Genomic DNA, 13986 nt, shown 5'->3' with positions numbered 1-13986 from the left:
GAGGCAGCAAAAGGACTACAAGCCAGTTACACCCGCAAAATAGGACTGAAGTGGGACTTAAGTCATATAGCGCCCTCTGCACAGGTGTGAATTTCACTCAAGTGGTGACAGTGGACAATGAATTAGAGTCTATAGGTACAGAAAGAGTGTCACCATCAACGAGGGAGAGGGCATACTTACCATGGAAAAAGGGAGAAATAACTAGGACTAATGAACTGAAACTCAGAAAAGGAAATTTTAAGATGATTAGTAGAAAAATATTTTTAAGAATGGAATCATCCTATTAGGCAATGGAATAATTTTCTAAGGGAAGTGAGAAAATCCTTCTCTGGCAAAGACACAGATGGCATTTCTGGGGAAAAGTTTGGGGGATAGGTGAGATGGGGAGGGATAGCTCAGTGGTTTGAGCTTTAGCCTGCTAAACCCACGGTTGTGAGTTCAATCCTTGAGGGGGCCACTTAGATCTGGGGCAAAAATCAGTACTTGGTCCTGCTAGTAAAGGCAGAGGGCTGGACTCAATGACCTTTCAGGGTCCCTTCCAGCTCTATGAGATAGGTATGTCCTATGCCCCAGCTGCTGGAGTGGCCAGGGCAAGCCAGGCATAAGTTAGAGCAACTCTGAAGCTTCTCTGTCTTATGTGGGGGAGGAGGCTGACATAGTCCCTGGCCAGCCCTAAGAGCGAGGGAATGAAAGGTGATGTAAAGCTGCATTTTCTCTCTTTGGCCCTACCAGAGAATCTGGATCTCTTTCATCAGAAGGAAGGACAACTATGTTTGCTGCCATAAGGGGGCACTGTTGGCTAGATTTTGAGGTCATCTTTTGCACATTTCTGAAGAAAAAATGCCATCTCCAGTCTCTCTCTTTAAAATTCAGTAATTTCTGGATGAGTCACAATGGCTATAATGCTGCCAGGTTTTATTGATTAAACTACATCTTAATTGTGATGGAATGCTGTATCTTTCTTGTATAATTTATAATAGTGTATAAAATGTATGTGCCACTTGAACCTTAAAAACTGCATTCTTGCCAGCTGCATGGGGGGGGGGAGGGATAGCTCAGTGGTTTGAGCATTGGCCTGCTAAACCCAGGGTTGTGAGTTCAATCCTTGAGGGGGCCACTTGGGGATCTGGGACAAAATCAGTACTTGATCCTGCTAGTGAAGGCAGGGGGCTGGACTCGATGACCTTTCAAGGTCCCTTCCAGTTCTAGGAGATGGGATATCTCCATTAATTAATTAAATTAAATAGCTCTGATAGCTGAGGGTGGTCAGGAGGGCCACGCTGCTCAGATATGGGCAAGTATGTTCCATCAATTTAAAAACGTTTGAGAAATAGTTGAGTAAAATGCATAGCCAGTAGGTTAATATGAATGCTGCAACTCAGCAATTCACTGAAATAGCAGAGCAAAACACTGTAAGAGGTACAATTTGGAAAGACCATACATTATTTTGATCTTGTTTGACAGAATGATTAACCTATTTACAGTTGCATGTAACATGTTTAATAAAGTGCATGGTCTGGTTATTCCATTTTCAGAAATTAACTGCAAACACTATATTGTACTTTATTACACAGAACAAATGGACCATGTTGTGATTAGTAAAATATAAATCTAGTTCAAATAGGTAAAAAAGGTGCTTTTAATGAAAACTTTACAATTGATTAACTAAATACATACTTCATTCATATGATATAAACATAGGTAAATACATTATCTAGGTACTGTATGCAGCCAACAACAATTAGCTGCTTGGAACTAATTTTTTTTTTAAAGAAGAGAGATAATGAACTATAATAAAAAGGCATGCAGAAAACTGAGAGCTGGTTTAAAGACGAGGGAATGCAAAAATGTAACAGATACCACATCTTGCTTCATCTCCATAATAATAATATACAAATCTGAGCTAGCCATGAAGAATAACATTTCTACAAAATCTTGGTGCAAGTAGAAAAACAGCAATATGTAAGCCACTGTTTCAAAATAAAATAAAAACTAGATCAAATCCCAGTCTAGTGTATTTATGGTAGACCCCTCATGTCCATTAAATATCTTTTAGCCTTTTATTGATTCTGTGAATCTAAAACAGTCATTCTACAATGTTAAGCACTAGCACACCAAATCTAAACTCCCATAAGCCCTTGGTGTGCCGCCATTGTAACTAGGGTGACCAGACAGCAAGTGTGAAAAATCGGGATGGGGGTGGGGGCTAATAGGAGCCCATATAAGAAAAAGACCCAAAAATCAGGACTGGCCCTATAAAATCGGGACATCTGGTCACCCTAATTGTAACTGTAATCAGCATAGTGTAATCAGCATAGCTACCACCTGGTTGCAGCCTGCATGCTACCAGCTCTGCGTGGCCCACAGTATGAGAATCACTGATCAAAACCCAGACATTCAAGGTAAGAGCTTACATTGAAGCTAAGTGGAAATGCCACCTGCAATAACAGTAACACTCTTTGTCTAACTAATAACGTCCATTGTGCCATTGCCCCAACCCTTTACCTAATTATCATGCTAGATCCTCAGACAGTGGCATAGCTCCATTGACTCTGATGGAGTGACACACCAATTTACGCCAGCTGAGGCTCTGGCCCTGTAACTATAATTATAGTTATCTATTCTGAACACTTCTATACGGGCCTCGTCTTTGAAAAAGGCTACTGTGATGGCTCTTTCGGCATTCAGGGGGAGAAACCAGCCATGGTGAAAGCACCATAATTTGGTCCCTGGAAATAAAACGTACTACCCCTCTCTACACACTACAGGGTGGTATCGAGGACCAGTAAGGGTTAAACATTTAGGAGTACTTGGGAGATGGCCCTTGTTAATTAGCCCTACACATCAGGAAGTATATAGCCTTCTGGCCTTTGCTAGGAAAGGCCCTAGTGAGATCAGCAGAATATGCCAGAAGGCCTGTACAGAGACTGTGGCCAAAAGAGCTGAGGAGGGGGATTTAGTGATGGTTTAGACTGTTTGCTTTTTTTTTTCTTGCTGTTTAATGACTCAGAAAGATGCATCTGACCTGAGATGCTAGGTTGAAAGGGCCTATGAGCGTCTTAGGTTCTGCTAAATAAATGCAGTACCCCTGGATGAGGAAAGGACTTCGGGAGGAAATGTAAAAGGAAACGTTTGCCATCAGTGTCCGCTCTGTTTCTTACAATGAGAGAGGTTGAGCTCTGCTGCCCTAATGAACAGCCCTCTCACCTCAGTAACCATGGGCTTAAATACCTGTTGCTTTGAATGCTGGCTACTATTATTGCTCAAACTGAGCCCTCTCTAGTAACAGTGTCAGTTGCTTCAGTTTCTATGGGAACAAGTCACATTGTCACAGGTTTCCCCTAAATTTAAGTTTTCATCTAGCATCTCATATTCAAACACTTGTCAGGTTTTCAATTGTCTCCATCTGCTTTTCATAGGTCCTGAGTATCTGACTTCAGCTGGAGTCGTGAATGTGCACTGCTTCTGCATTCTCTTTTGAAAATGTTTGCCTGGTTTTTCAGAAGAATTCAATGGGAACTGCAGTGGACAGTACTTTTGCAATGAGGGCCTTGCTGTGTTTCCTCCTCATTTTTAATGCTGTCTCCTGTTAATTAATACTGCTTTATTATCAGTCAGTACTTACAAATGATTTTTGTTTACTTTGTAGTTTGACCTTTCAGATCTACTGTCTATTCTCTCCAGGCTTCATTTCCCATCCCTACCCTGCCAGAAAGTTGGCCCCTTCTTGTATCACTGCCCAACATGATGGGCTTGAATTTGATTGAGGCCACACTCAGATCTTTATTCAACCTAAAGGCACAGATTTCTAAAAGAGACCCATCGCCATGCAAAGTTTTTGTGCCAATCTGGAACTCTAATTCCTAAATCCTGGCTTGCCAAAGGGTCAGAATATTCTCCCTTCCTCCCACCCCCTGCTCTAAAAAGGTCTCCTTTTGGAGGTGCTGTCCCCCCACCGCCTTTTTTTCCTTGATTTCAGCGAGCTAGGGACTTTCTGTAAATCCAGCTACTTTTCACAAAAAGGAAACCTTTCTCAGAGCTCTAGCTGGTGGACAGAGCTGGCTTCCTGTTCTTTTGTACAGAACCAAGTGGAAATGTTTCATTATCCGCTTAAGGACGATGGCCACATGCTGTATCTCCATGTGTTGGAGTTTTGTTTATACTGCTTCACAATTGTGGAATAAGGCTTCTTAGTTTTTAATGAGGTTCTTATTTGTTCTCCAATGATCCTGCTCAGTAAATATTTACAGTAGTTTAGTCTGTCCAAAAAAATGCTTTGGGACTCAACATTCAGGCTGACAGACAATTCAGAAAACTGTTTTCACTACATGTTGCACCTCTTCTTCTGCATCTTTGAATTCTTCCCTTGATCAATTTCAGTTTCATGCTGCCTCTGCAATTTGTTTCGGATTAAAAACACAAAAAACAAGCCCAACAAAATTAAATTTTAGACCAAAATTCTCCATGGCTCTGATTCCATTTTAATAACAGAAGGGAGTTTGTTACATTGTAATATTAAGCTTTCACTTTCTGGCTGCAAATGACTTCTTAAAAGCCTGCCAAAACATACAAGATAAATATACATTGATCTGCCCTGTACTCTTCTCCATGCTACAAATGTCTTCTGTTTGCTGAAGGAATGTGGTGTGTGAGAAAGCATAGTAATCATGCTATCAGGGACAAGAGCCATCTTCTAAAAGCAATCCCAGCCCATGGTCACTCAGGGGATAAATACTCTTCCTAAAGGCTCCATATGGTTCTTGAGAAGCAACTATTTGTAATGCCTGTCAGAATGAACGGTTCAATACATCAAGCCCCAGCCATCAGTGAACCAGTTTGACTTGTCCCCCCAGTAATCATCTGGCATGTTTTAGGTTTGAGCCTCTTTCTCCTTGTCTAGTTAGCACCCTAGGAGACGTTTCAAATAGTGATTATGTTGATAGCAAAAGCTGTCAGCTCTGCTCCTCCAGAAGCCAACAACCAGCACCTGCTTTTGTCCAGGAAACCGAGGCAGTGGCTATTTAGATACTAGTGGTCAGATTTTGTCTACTGTAAATCATTGTAGTTCCACTGACTTCAATAGGCCTAGGCTGAATTACACCAGCTGTGACTCTATCCTCATGTGTAAGAAACAGTGAAAGACACCTTAGAAATACCAAGCTTGGACAGAAACATACAATTTCTTATTGCTATCTAAAATTAAAGTGCAAATTAAAAACAAACAGACTAGAGAGCCAAATTTAGAAGCTCTTCCTGCATTTAAAAAGGGTGATGGGGAGAGTGAGTATGTTCACGCTTTAACACGAATATTGGTAAGAAGAGGAAAGAATATAGATACTATATTTTTTCTATCAGATCAATGTACTTTCTTGAGAAACAGATTTTTTTATCAAGTTATTATAAACATGCTTTTCAGTAGGCATCCATTTTAGCTCCAGTTATACCTGACTGATCCAGAAGTCTCTTCCTGGGGCATCTGGTCATTTTTCATTGAAGTCACCAGAATCCTCTTTTCCCCAGGAATGGGAGTTCTTCCTTTTTGTTTTTTGGCTTTTTCCTGAAAAGGCATGGAAACGTAGTTTAAAATCACTACGGTAACTTCTTTTGATTATGATTTACCATGCAGTAGGCATGTCTTTCTTTTCACACTTGCCAAATGCTGACATGTTTTAGAATGTGGCATAATGTCTTAAAGCACAATTAGGTAGTTTCTAAGCAGATAAGTGTATTAGCAAACTAATGGAGACTGCTCTGAGCTACAACCAAAAGAATAAAGGCAATTGTTTTGTAATTTTAAGGAAATACGTAGACAAACTTTTGATGTTAATGGTCCATATTTTTTGTGTGGTCTCACCTTTGCATTCATAGTTAAGGCACCCACAGGGACAAGCAATTGTTGGGGGGGGGGGGGGGATGATAGCATGGGGATGAGGTAGGGTGGGTTCAAAAGTGCCTAAATGAGTTAATTAGGAATATTAGTGCCATTGACTCTCAATTGAACTTGTGGTCCTACCTGAAATCTGACCCTAAATATATCACTACAGCAACTGATTGGAATCAACTAGGTCAGGGATTTTCAACCTGGAGGTTGCACACTCATTTAACTGCACCTGCAGATTTGGCTCCACAATTGATGGTGGGCACAAAACTAGATGTCATTTTAACAAATTTGTCCATGTCAGTTGAAACAGTGAATTAATTAAGGCTGCAGTTAATTCCTGTAAGTATGCATAGCCCCTATGATTGTACTTATTCATAGGAGTTTACTTTTTTAGGCTGTTGGTGGGGAATGAAAGAGGATTATTCAATCCTCCCCATCCAGGGAGAGAAATCTGGGTGATTCAGTTCCAATAAGGCCTGTTTGATTGCAAATAACTTTAATCTGTGAATGGAGTCCTTCTTTATGGTCAGGTGTTTCTGAAGTGGAACCTGAAGGTGTCTAAGTAATTCTGGGTTGAAGAATTAAGCTAGCCAAGGCCTTAATCTTCTTATTTGGTGCCTACATCTATCTTTTACCAGCTATAACCCAGCAGGAAAACCCACCACTCTCAGCTAGGAGTGGCAGATAACTCTTGGAACCATTTCCCACTCGGGGGGGGGGGCTTTCAAAGGTACCAATGGCAGTTATGTCCTCAATTCCCATTGACTTTCAGTGCGAGATGGATGCCTCACTGCCATTTGTGCCTTTCAGAATATCCTTCCCAGTGTGGTCAGACAGGAGTATAGCCAGCGAACTAATGTCTTGGGTTTGAAAGAGTAGGATGGCCCTTTGTTAGAAAAATAGTTCAACCCATTTAAACAGATAGGTCCACCAGAGCATTTATTTATTTATTAAATCCCTTTCTCTCTATTTCCCCTCTGAGTATACTGATCTGGGGATGGTAAATGGGTAAAAGTGCTGGCATGTAAATCACTGCCCCATATCAGCCTGGATTGGAATCTTAATTGGCTAAACATATTGCCTGTTTTCAGAGCCAATTTTATATGAAAAGTAATTTGCAAACCCCTTACCATGTATGAAGCTTTAAAAAAACCAGGTAAGCAAGCATCTCAATACTAACCTGATTGTACACTCCTATTTAAAGGCTGCTTGCGCACTGTGAGGGGAACTCGGGCCAATGCAGCTAGCTCAGTGATGAAATCCTGTTCTGCTTGCTGAACACAAAGGAAGACATATTATGATACTTTATAAAAGAGAAGAATGCTAACAAAGTTTAAACAGTTTGATTCCAGGCCATCCTAATCTACTCATGGAGAGGATAGGTGGGTCTAGAAGTGTGAAGAGCAAGGCAGTCACCAGGGTCACATCTGTGAACCAAAGTATGTACTAGTAGTAGTAATAAGAAGGCTATGTCCTCTGCTTTTGCTCAGCAAAGAGAAAGTAATGCAGAAACGACAGAAATGTTCTCTCATTGATAGGGTGGGCATGCTCAAAACTGGTTCTAGAGGAAACTTGAGGCGAGAAAAATGCACATTAAAATAAAAACCACTCACCAAATGTTCTTCTCTGTGCTAATGGAATACCCTTTAGGAGGATGGGACTTAACACATTATTTGGTCTGTTCTTGAAAAGGCTTTTGCAAATGTATAGAGCCTGGTTCACAGTCCACTAAAGTCAATGGGATGTTTTTCCGTTGACTTCAACGGGCTTTGGAAAAAGCCCCCGGAGCCTCTCAGAAGTTTTGCCACTGACTTCAATGGCAGCAGGAGCAGGCCCTCAGCTAGCTATACCTGCAACTTTACCTTTAGCTGATTTTCAAGCTGTGTTTCTAGATGATGCAATACCAGTATCTTCTGTTTTAGGAAGTCCAGACGAAACTGCTGCTGCACATCAAACTGAGCCAAGAATTTTTGTTGTTGTAACAACATCCTGGTAAAGGAAAGCAGGCTAGTTCAAGAGGGTTTAGTGAGTTTACCTAAAGAATAGATCTATTTTTGTGCTATTTAGAAAGTTTCTTACAGAGTGAGACACTCTGACTATTAAAATCACCCCTTAGAGCCACAAAAAAAAAAAAAAAACCATTAGTTTTGCCAAAGCAATTAATTTTAACAGCTTCCATAGTCACTAAATGGAATATGTTTTTTTTTTCTTTTTTTTTCTTTTTTCTTTTTTGGTATCTCTCCAAACTGCAGGGGCTTTGGATAGTCTTTTGGTAAGAATCAGGCCCTCTTTTGTAATGTTCTACGATTAGAGGCTGACATAAAAAATGATGTTATATTCTGCATGGTATTTTCAAATCAGCTCTTTTGTCTTTCCCTGTATCATCCATGTGCCAAGAGGACTTACTTGTGGAAGCACAGCTAAAAGAGAAAAGAATTAGGAATTTCACTCTTGGTATTACACAGCTTAGTTGAGACTGAGCCAAACAGTGCTTCTATTAGCAAATGTATTCTTTGCGTGTCTTGGTTTGCTGGCCAAAGATTAATATCAGTACAGTAGAACTGGAATTTCTGTAACTCAGCTGAATCTGAAATGCTTCTTTCCTCCAATCAGTTATTATATTAGTGCTATTAGTCACCCATGAGATTCCTGAGAACTATTAGTGCCTTTGATCTCCTAGAGCAGTATTTCTCAACCTGGGGGTTGCGGGACAGGTTTAGGTGGGGCTCAGGTGGCTTCTGTCCCAGCCCCCATGTGGCAGGGGTTGGGCCACGCCAGCCCCCTAACTTTTCAAGCCTTAGTAAAGGAGGAGGGGTCATGATTGTTTTTCTAAGTCCAAAGGTGTTGCCGGCACAAAAAGGTTGAGAGAAACACTGTCCTAGAGCATTCTCAAATACATCTATACACCACCAACTGATCGAGGCCCATTTTAATGTTGAATGCTTATGGAATGTTGGCTTTTTCTAATTGCTCTTTGAGCATGGAATGAAACAACTGAATTGAGGCCCTAAACCAACCACCAGTGAAATCAATGGGAGCCTTTCCATTTGTATGAATAGGAGCTTTCCCACTGATTTCCTTAGAACCAGGATTTGGCCTTAGAAGAAATCACAATGGCAAGTGTGGAGCAAGTGTTGATGATTAATTTTTAAGATATTACTTCGGATTAACAAAAAACTACATTCTCCATCACTATGTACTTCTGCTTGTACTAAGGTTGACTTCATTGTATTTTATATGAAATATATGATGAAGAAAGTAATAAAGTAAGCAACAGCTACACTTTGTGAAATGAGGTGAATTGTTTCATATCTAAAACCAGTGATGAAGGCCAGGGACGGCTCTAGCTTTTTTGCTGCCCCAAGCATGACAGACAGGCTACCTTCGGCGGATTGCCTGCGGGAGGTCCCTGGTCCCGCGGATTTGGTGGCATGCCTGTGGGAGGTCTGCCGGTCCCGCGGCTTTGGTGTACCAGCCGCCGAATTGCTGCCGAATCCGCAGGCCCGGTGGACCTCCTGCAGGCATGCCGCCGAAGGCTGCCTGACTGCTGCCCTCGCAGGGACCAGCAGGGTGTCCCCCATGGCTTGCTGCCCCAGGCACGTGATTGGAGCGCAGGTGCCTGAAGCTGCCGCTGGGGAGAGTGATGGACAGTGAGATCTTTCCTACAACCCTTAGTTGCATGGATTCCTTTCTAAAGAGTAATATTACAAATGAGGATGAAGAGCAGGGACTTGAGCAATGATTTCCTGTGAGTTAGAGGTAGCAGAATATCTGTACAAATGCTTAACCTCGCTGATGTGTCAAAATGAAACCGTCTGTGTCACTCCTCATGCTAAGTCAGGTCTTTTTGAAGATAGTAAAGAAAAGATTACAAAAACAAATATCTCACAAACTTCATGACTTAGGGCCCAGTCCTGCAAACACATGCAAAATGGAACCTTTTACTCTAATAAACAGTACATCCGTTAGTAAGTGCTTTTGGGATCAGGATCTTAGTTGTGTAAAATCATACGTAGCAAATTATTGATTTTGATAGAATAAGAATCCATTAACTACACTAATACTCTAAGGCCTGGATCCATTTGGAGGATCTAGCCCTAAATATAATACAGTATCTTTGAAAGCACAGGATGCTAATTGTATTCTTCTTTGCATTTTAAATAAGGTTATTCATGATCCCTTAATTTTATCTTAATTACAGTATACATTTACTCAAAAGTGAACAAGAGTACTTTCAGTGTTTTAACCAGATTCGACAGAATATGATGTATCTGAAAGCAGCAGTCTCAATGTCATATTTACTTCAAAGAACTTTTAAAAGTTGTACATGGCTTGAATTTTTTTTTTTTTTAAACTGTTCTGATAGCAAGTGCCTTATGTGATCCTTTATGTACTGTGATTAATGAACATCAAAATGTTGAATAGTGACAGAGCAATTCTCTGAGGACAGATGCATATAAATTGAGACTACACTTTCCTTTTTCTTTAAAGGCAGAACACAAACGAATGTCAAGTTTTTGTGGTCTGTTATTTAATCACAGCTCAGTTCACAAAACTGAAACAACTCACAAGATTTAAATATCAAGAATAAGTAATATTCCTGCCTGCTCTCACCTTTGATGGACTGCAGATGACGTGTTCAGGGTGCCTTGATTCCTTTTTTCTTTCAATGTTTGTTCATTTTCTTCTTGTTTTTTTCTGAGTCTGTTATTTTCAGTCCTTTCTGCTAAAATAACATTTCTGTAAAATCTTCTGCTCAAAATAACAAATCCTGTGATTTTTTACTTTGAGTTGTGACAATATATTAATTTAATTTTCTTATCAGCACAATTCAATATAATCCCAGTCTTTCCAAAGTTAGTGTTGTTTTAGTGTGTAAAGTACATCTTACATACACCTGCTGTGTATACTTATGCTACTGTAATTTGTTTTATAATCAGTTGAAAAATTGGCCAGTCTTTTTGTAATTCACTTTTCCAGAAAGGCTCGGATGCAGGTGGTAATTTTCAGGCCATTATTAATTTTATCCACTTTTTCCAGCAGACTGAGTGATGTACAGGAAATTCAAGTGACAGGTCGTAGAACTCAGCCCAGCTTACAGTCTAGACTTCTGCTAGCCACAAGTCCTTCATGCTAACAACTAGGTTGTGAAGTTTACAAGGCATACCCATTTTGATTTCTTTCTGAGGGTGTGAGGAAGAAAGCAAGAACAAGCTTGGCTAAACTCAAGGGCCTAATCCATTCTGGGTTTAACTACACTGAAGTCAATGAAATTTGCACAAGGAATGGATGTAGTCCCAGGTTTCTAAACCTGTTTAGTTTTATTAATCCAGGGGTCGGCAACCTTTCAGAAGTGGTGTGCCGAATCTTCATTTATTCACTCTAATTTAAGGTTTTGTGTGCCAGTAATACATTTTAACGTTTTTAGAAGGTCTCTTTCTCTAAGTCTATAATATATAACTAAACTATTGTTGTATGTAAAGTAAATAAGGTTTTTAAATTGTTTAAGAAGCTTCATTTAAAATTAATTTAAAATGCAGAGCCCCCCGGTCCAGTGGCCAGGACCCGGACAGTTTGAGTGCCACTGAAAATCAGCTCGCGTGCCGCCTTTGGCGCACGTGCCATAGGTTGCCTACCCCTGTATTAATCTTATGCTTTAATGAAGAGTACAGGCACCACTTGTGCTAACCACTGCAGCAGGCTCCTTGTTTTCCTAAGTACAGGGGAGCACGTGATACAAGCCCAATCCTCTCCTGAATATAGTGTGGCAGACTTCCCAGTGGACGAGATGGCAGCTGTTTCCAGCAGTACGTCAGGCACAGCTGGACCTGTAGTAGACAGTAAGATAAGGAGAAAGCAAAACAAGAGGTAGGGAGCAAGAAGCAGCTGTCATGGGGCTAAGAGTGGCTAAAGTAATATGCAAGGTTGGTAGATTAGCTCAACCCGAGCATTGTGTCAAAGGGCAGCATCTGAAGAAAATGCACCAATTGGAAGTTTCTCAGACAGGTTATAGTTAATGGCTAGTGGCAAGAGTTACAAGATAGATGTAAGTGCTATACAATTCTGTCTCTTAACATAATAAAAACAAGAATCACAAAAGAGAAATAGTGGTTCATAGTTATTAAAAACCTAAGATGAATAGCAGTAAAGGCACATGGGTCTTCAATATTCTTTCACTCTAGTAATTCATGATTGGTTTTTGCTTGATTTGTGATTCTTCACTGGGTGTGTCTTGGGCCACATAGGTCTAGATCATATTATCGAGGGTCTAATACACTCCTGTTTTTATTACCAACATAAATAAATTTCTGCTCTATCATGCCAGTAGGTTTATAGTCAAGTAATACAATGACAGTATTTTCCCCCAAGTATGGATCTTTAATCAAAGAGCAAAACCGCATTCTTAACAGCTGCTTATAAATTTAAATCCCACACAGCTTGTAAGTAGTAATACTGATGTGTGGAACCATCAATATTATCCAAACAGACAACAAAATGTTCTAAATGAGCAACTGCCATAACTCTCACTCCATATTTTGTCACTCAGTCATGAGTGATATTCAAGGCCCTTCTTAAGCAAAGCATTTAGTCATATGCTTAAATCCAACTCTAGTTAGGAAAATATTTTTGCACATGCTTAACTGTAGCCAGTTGCTTAGGCCCATCAAAGACACTGGGATTTAAGCAGGTTTTTAAGTTCAGAGCTAACTAAGGATACACTGCCCAATCAGGGCCAAAGCCTTCAAGAGAGACTCTGAATGACACATACAGGGACCCTTTACTGCATGGCTCCCATTCAACAATGCAGTCTCTAAAATGCATTGGAGTTCCTACCCCTTGTATTACATGCTTCAGCATAGAAAACTGAATGGTAGGTGGTGGTCATTGTCTGGTACAGCCAAGGTCTTAGTTTGATGAACTGGTAACATTTTGGAAACCAAAGCCTATAATTATTATACTTCCAGCACATTGTATTGTTTTTGAAGGTGCAATCAGATCTACAAATTCAATTTACTTTGGGAAGTACTGTTACATTCTGTTATGTTTAAAGATCTTTATACGTGGTGACAGAGTGCTAACAGCAGCAGCACCCTGACCACTGACGGTGCTGCAGGCTGGGGAAGGCTGCAGGCCCAGCTGAGGGCAATTATATACTTTCTGGTAGGGGATTGTGAGCACCTGGGTGGCAATCACTGGGTTAACAAGGTAATTGGGGGTGTATGCGCAGCGGGGGAGGAGAATATAAGGAGAGGAAACAGGAAGCAAAGGTGGCTGACAAGGAAGCTTGGGTGGGCTGCAGGGCAGTCTGTCCTTGCTACAAGCCTATGTTGCATAGTTTATCTTTTGCTAAGTGTACCCTCTTACATAACTAAACAGCCTGGTATACATTTGTGACTGCAGAACCACCTGAACTGGCCAGGCAGTGAGGTTCACTAGGTAGCGAAGGAGGGGCCCTGTCACATATGCACACATACATTAATGGCATTTGTCAAAAGTAAAGCTTAACACCACATAATTGCTGCTATTCTTCATACCCTGAAAGGATTTCAGCTGTTGAAGTTTTCTGTTTTCATGCCCGTCCATGATTTTTTCTATTTGCTGGTAGTAGCATTGCACCAGTCTATTGACACCATTGCTGGTCACATATACACTCTCTACAGCTGCTTCTATCAGTCTCTCCTGCAATACACAGTACAAGTAGCTATTAATTTATTAAGGGAAGAACTAAAATGTCTGTCTGCTTAAGAAGCAAACTAGAAGACATGCAGAAATCTTCGAAGGGTGAGCGTGCAAGTGCATGTCTGTGAATTTAGTACTTGTGAAATGTGCCAGACTGATGATCTGAAAAATAGGGTACTCTGTTTATCCACAGAACAGTACAACACGAATAGTGACAGTGCAAGCTTCCCTACTAATATGCTTCAATCCTCATCTGCAGGGGTTCAGTCTCCATGACCCATTCCGTCCTAGACTGCCAATGAACTACAATGCACACACAGCTCTCCCATTTTTCATTGTACAGTAAATTAAGCAGCGTCTCTTCTTATCGCTGCCAATCTTGCCATATACTGTAATATGGGTTAACCAATTTTTGTCTTGACTTG

At 40.6% G+C, this 13986-nt stretch overlaps 1 protein-coding gene across 10 annotated transcripts in view; it reads right to left on the bottom strand.

Annotated features, from left to right (window-relative positions):
* Positions 1–1621: 1621 nt before the first annotated feature.
* The window catches only part of EVC (EvC ciliary complex subunit 1), a 91667-nt gene continuing 79302 nt past the window's right edge, over positions 1622–13986 (bottom strand). For 3 of the 10 annotated variants that reach the window (XM_008170160.4, XM_008170162.4, XM_042855473.2), the window contains 6 exons: positions 13417–13561; positions 10496–10607; positions 7744–7870; positions 7062–7155; positions 5445–5557; positions 1622–4393 (listed from right to left, as the gene is read on the bottom strand). In XM_008170160.4, coding sequence (XP_008168382.2) covers positions 5481–5557; positions 7062–7155; positions 7744–7870; positions 10496–10607; positions 13417–13561 — 555 coding nt within the window. In that variant the 3' untranslated portion in view covers positions 1622–4393; positions 5445–5480. Of the gene's footprint in view, positions 4408–5444; positions 5558–7060; positions 7156–7743; positions 7871–10495; positions 10608–11570; positions 11710–13416; positions 13562–13986 lie in introns of those variants that run through there. The other 7 variants (XM_008170161.4, XM_065598193.1, XM_065598192.1 and 4 more) reach the window with 6 other exon arrangements.

The sequence above is a fragment of the Chrysemys picta genome, chromosome 5 (assembly GCF_011386835.1).
Source record: "Chrysemys picta bellii isolate R12L10 chromosome 5, ASM1138683v2, whole genome shotgun sequence".
NCBI lineage: Eukaryota > Metazoa > Chordata > Testudines > Emydidae > Chrysemys > Chrysemys picta.
This window is presented reverse-complemented; position numbering and strand designations above follow the sequence as displayed.